This window comes from Cupressus sempervirens, chromosome 6 (assembly GCF_028749045.1).
Source record: "Cupressus sempervirens isolate cs-2001-9-10 chromosome 6, ASM2874904v1, whole genome shotgun sequence".
NCBI lineage: Eukaryota > Viridiplantae > Streptophyta > Pinopsida > Cupressales > Cupressaceae > Cupressus > Cupressus sempervirens.
Window position 1 is genome coordinate 452435129 of NC_143123.1, and position 5856 is coordinate 452440984.

The 5856-nt window shown below is 32.8% G+C and overlaps 1 protein-coding gene across 1 annotated transcript; it reads left to right on the forward strand.

Moving 5' to 3' along the window:
* Window positions 1-3517: 3517 nt before the first annotated feature.
* Window positions 3518-4906, forward strand: LOC149553027 (replication protein A 70 kDa DNA-binding subunit C-like). Its single transcript, XM_089790277.1, has 2 exons — window positions 3518-3839; window positions 4023-4906. The coding sequence occupies exons 1-2, from the start codon at window positions 3518-3520 to the stop codon at window positions 4904-4906; spliced, it is 1206 nt and encodes a 401-aa protein (XP_089646403.1).
* The last annotated feature ends 950 nt before the right edge of the window (window positions 4907-5856 follow it).

Here is a 5856-nt window from a genome sequence, read left to right on the forward strand (position 1 = left end):
GTCATTTGTTTGTGTGCTTTTTGGACTTTTGTATATTACATTCACATTATTCTGGTTCCTAAAATTTAACATGGAATCAAAGCCAGGTCATAGCAAAGATTTTGAACTAGGATAAGATGATTGGATGCTTCAAGTTTCATGATGTCTTATGTCTGTCATTGTTGACATGTGTTGAAATTCATTACTCTAGGGCAAGTGTTCATGGTAGTTTTGAGAGAGCGTTCATGGTAGCTGTGAGAGAGCTTATACTTCTAATATGCTTGCCATAAGAATCTCTAAGACTTTTCTTCATTGTTGGACTTCATATTTAATCTCTTCGATATTATTCTACTGCTAGTTATTCTTCTAAATTATATTCTGCATACTTGACTTTCTATATGGATGAAGTCATGGGAAAATCTGATTGTGCATAGCTTTTGGTTTCATCTTGCATGGTTTATGATAAGCCAAGAGTTTATATATTGAAACAATTATCTCATGAAGTGTCTTCAACAGATGGACGATCTTTATAATGCGAATAGTGTTCCCTAAAGGAGTGCTCATAAGTCCATAAGCAATGGCTAGCTTCTCACTATGGTGATATAAAACTTGTTTCTTGAGCTCCTCCTCCATATAATGGAGTACAAAGCTTGTGTTTGGAACATAACCTGCATCCTCCATCTACCCAACCAATGTCTTCAACACTGCATAGATTTCGACTGATTGTAGGTGTGAACTATCCTCTGACCTGAATGCATGCACTCTGTTTTTCACTTCAATCCAGCTACACCCTGGATTATTTCTTATTTCTCTATCATTCATCATATTTCTCACCTTGGCTGCATCATTCCACCCACTAGTTGCAGAATAGATGTTTGAAAGCAGCACATATGATGAAGTATTTTGAGGCTCTATACTAAAAAGCAATTCTACAACATGCTCTCCAATCACCAAATTGTTGTGAACCCTACAAGCACTTAATAGTGTCATCTAGATACTGATATCAGGCTCAAGTGGCATTTTATGAATATAGTCATCTACCTCTTCTAGATGGCCAACACGACCATGCAGATCAATCATGCAGGCACAATGGTCCATCCTAGGCATAATGTGATGCTCATGACTCATGGAGTGAAAATATCGCCTTCCTTCCTCCCCAAGACCTGCATGTGTACAAGTAGTGAGAACACCAATGTAAATCACAGCATCTGGTCTTGTGCCCTTGTGTAACATTTTCTCAAACAGCCTTAGGGATTCAATGCCATGCCCATGCTATGAATAACCATTGATCATTGCATTCCACAAGATAAGATCATGTTCATATAGAATAAAAGTGTCATATAGAATTTTCTAACTGAATAAATATAAAGAAAGGAGCAAAAGTGTTATATAGAATTTTTTTCCAAAGAAATGGAAGACTAGGATTTTTGGAGGACCAAACTAGTCTATAACAGAATAGTTCATGTTGTTGATTTTTGTTCCATCATCTGTGGAGGTTCCCTTGTAATTTTTTTTTAAGGAATGAAAAATTGAATCAACATGTAATTATCTATCCATACTTCCACATTTGAAGAGTTCATTCATGTGTATTTTTGCAATATTATTTATCATTAATACATACATACATACATACATACACACACACACACACACACACACACACACACACACACACACACACACACACACACACACACACATATATATATATATATATATATATATATATATATATATATATATATATATATATATATATATATATATATATATATGCGTCTTTAAAGTTCTTCAAACGAAAAAATTGTTGACAAATATATATAGGGATAAATCTTGTCTTTTTTGCACAATGCTCTGTTAAGTTTTCATATCAAGTTTTAGGTCACTAAGTTCTAGCAAGACATTCCACTATTTTCTGAAGTAACTCACCAGTGTTGGTATTTATCATAACAATGTTAAATTGTTAATTAGACCTGTCCTAAACAATAACATTTTGATTAAAATGCCTTATCGGTTAGCATATTGCTTATAGATTAAAATGCCTTATGGGTCAGTATATTGCTTATAGATTGAAATATTTTTCCCCATTTAGCTTATTGAATTTATTCTTTAGTACTTTGATGTGAAACCTTTGATCATATAAAATGAATGAATGAACTTACAGCTTGATTAACAAAGCATGCCAAAATAGTTAGAAAATAAAGCTGATAAATATTACAGTAGTAGTTAGCATAATATAAACAATAAAAATAAGAAGGATGCACTTCGGTAATAAAGTCAACACATAGCCTCCCCTGCCAGCTCCAGTCAACTTGGAGCATAATTTGTTACTATTACTATTCATTGACTTGTAGTGCTTTGTTACTGATATACATTTACATAGGATACTATGTTGACAAAAACAAGATCTAAAAATTTAAACAATGAACAATCCACAATTTCCAATGACGAAGGGATCAAAACTACTGTGAGTTATCACTCATTCCTCCTACAAATTATCACCCAGTTACTTTGAAAAATTATTTTACTACTATTCAAATGTTGGCTTTCATGTTTTTATATAGCGTAGTCACATACACAAATAGATATATATTTAAATAGATTTTTCTATTTGAGAAACTTAAACTGCCTATGTAAGTTTGTAACTAACACTCTGTCTACCCAATTATGTTTCCCAAAATTTGCAGGATACTATGAGAAAGGAAAATAGATCAATATGTTCAAACCTTGGAGAGACCACTAATGGAGTAAGTTATCATTCGTTACATTTTTAAAATTTCATTTATAAGCCTTCAACAAATATACTTCATGCACACAAAAGTTTTAGTATATCACAATATATGTATGTATAAGTCTATATTTCACAATTACCTTCTGTTATCATTATTCTTCACTATATGCATATGTTTGTACATGCATATAATAATATGAAACTTTATAACAATATAACATGCATATAACAATATGAAATTATATGTAACAATGATTATTTTTATACATTTGTAACAGTTTTATACTAACAATTTCTCACCTTAACAAAATTATATATAACTCAAATTATTTGTTTTAGGAACCCATACTGGAAGCACCAATGACTACCAATGCGATTTTGTCGATCAATGTTGGAGAACTTGTTACAAATCCAATCTTAGAAATCTTATCATTCAAAAGGATTGCTATCCTTGAAGATCAAGATTGATATAAGATTGTTTTATCTGATGGCAAACATATGCAATTTGCAATTTTACCACAAAAATACAATGACCTGTTATTCTCAGACATGCTGAAAATAAAATCTATAGTATCATTGACAAATTATGTTTGTCAGGCAATAGGAGGTTCCAGGTAGACATGGTAATTCTCAAACTTAACTTATATACACATTTTCATTTATTTACATATAATATATATAACTAATTCTTATATCATTGCAACCTCTTCAAACAGGACCATAATCATCTTCAGCCTACAAATCATCCAACGAGACAATCAAATCATTGGGAAACCAAGGTATCTATATAAGTCTCAAGAGGAACAGATGGTGGAAGAGAAAACAATTGTCTCGCCCAACAAAAGAGCAAAATTTGGCATCCATACACCTCACAAGGAATTACCAATACCTAAGTGTATCAGCCCTATGAAGGATTTAAATCCATATCAAACCAGATGGAAAATCAAAGGGAGGGTTACAACGAAAAAGAAACTTAGACAATTTAGTAACAACCGAGGCAGTGGTCAGGTTTTTAGCTTTGACATATTGGACAACAAAGGCACAGAAATAAGAATAGTTTGCTTCAATGACATTGCAGAACTGCACTATGAAAGAGTGCAAATAGGTGGCAACTATACAATTTCAAAAGGTTCAGTGAAAGAGGCAAACAAGCAATACAACAAACTAAATAGCCACATGGAAATCACTCTTGACCATTCATCGATATTGAAATGATGTGATGATGAGTTGGTTGTTGGGACTGTTGAATACAATTTTAGGCCAATTAATGACATAAAAAATAATACATTGGTTGATATTATTGGGGTTGTAGTCAGTGTTGGAGATATCTCAATAATTCAACGAAAGGATGCAAGTAAGGTTCAACGTAGAAGTATCACATTAATGGACATGTTTCTAGCATCAATAGATGTGAATTTGTGGGGACCCATTTGTCTAAATGAGGGTGAACAAATAACAAGTTTGAAAGATTATGTTGAGATTATTGTCCTTGCTATAAGGAATGTGCGTATTTCTGAATTCAAGGGAAAGGTCATCAATACTACAGTAGCAACCATATTGATAATAGATCCGTTCATAGTAGAAGCTAAAGCCCTACGGTCCAAGATGGAAGGAGTAGAATTTGCAATACCATCATTGCCAATATTATTGACAAATAATAATACAACAAGTTCACTCACAATTGCAAGTGTCTTGGACAAATGCATTCAAATGAAACAACCCTTGGAAACAATGATAAAAGCAACCATCAAATTCATCAGGCAAGATACATTTTGTTACCCATCTTGCCCAATAATTGTGAATGGAAAAGAATGCAAGAAAAAAGTCATCGAAAATCTAGACAAGACATGGTTCTGTTGTAAATGTGAGAAGACAGTTCCAAACTGCAAGTATAGATACCTCTTGCAGGTAAAACTCCAAGATCACACAACTAATATTTGGGCAGTTGCTTTCAATGAAGTAGCAGAAAGCCTACTGCATATGCCTGCCACAGAGTTGTATATGCTACAGTATGACACTGAAGTTGATTCAAGTGCTGAAGACATCATCAAAGATATATTTTTTAACAAGTTCAGATTCACCCTTTCAATAATAAATGAAGTCTACAATTCTGAATCAAGATTTAAAACTACAATCATAAAGGCTTCAAAATTGGACTTCAAAAGTGAAATCGAATGTTTGGTTTCTGAAATTTGAAATATTGCTACTTTGAGATAAAGCACATTATGAACTATCCTTGATTTTAGGCTAGAACTTTTCCTACAAATAACTACTTAAGAAATTTGGTACTCATTTCTTTTATGACCTATATTTGGAGAACAATGTAATCCATTTTTTATCTTAAACAATATCTAATATTATGAACTTCAATTTTTTTTTAAATTGGATAATACAAACTAGAACAAGAGTATTGCATTGTTTCCTAGCTTCTATCTCTCATGGATGGTATCAAAGCTTCAATAGGGTCTTTAAAGAGAGTGGTTGTGTTTTGTTTGGTATGTTTTTCTTAATTTCCAAGTCTTGGTAATTTTTTTATTGAAATTTTATTGAACAATAAAATTGATTAATAATTTTATCTGGTTACCAACCCCTTAGTGACATCTATCGGTCATCCAACTATATCCTTAGGCCAGAATTCCTCATGCAGACCAAGCTTTTCAAACTAGGCAATTCCTTTCAATTCTGTCATGTCTAAGATAATATTGCAGACCATTTCCTATCCCAAAGCATGTGTAACATGGTGGATCGATCCTTATGGTTAATAAAATGTAATAAATATTATCCCACATCCAACAACCAAAATGAGGCTAGAACTCACGTTCAATATGGAGATTTTACATTCTGTCCACTCTAGGTTTATCCCTTTAAAATTGATGAAGAAAACCAAAGATAAGCAAATAAAGGTAAAACAAAAGGATTCAAGGGATGTCAGAAAGTGAAGACTGTTGGCAGGCATGAATATTTAACTTGTGAGAAAAAGCTATTTTCAGATAGGGAAGCCACTGAGTGTAGGGTCTGTCAAGGAATATTATTGTTTGATTAGGGAAAGACTAAATTCCTTGAGGAGACAACACATTACCAATGGACAGTAAAAATGTTGCACTGTAGACTGTCTTAACCAGAAGGTGGTGAAAATATTGATGATT

Coding starts and splice junctions, on each gene's coding strand:
- LOC149553027 (XM_089790277.1), top strand. CDS start 3,518: ATGGTGGAAGAGAAAACAATTGTCTCGCCCAACAAAAGAGCAAAATTT. Junction 3,840..4,022: donor CAACTATACAATTTCAAAAG/GTTCAGTGAAAG, acceptor TTGGGGTTGTAG/TCAGTGTTGGAGATATCTCA.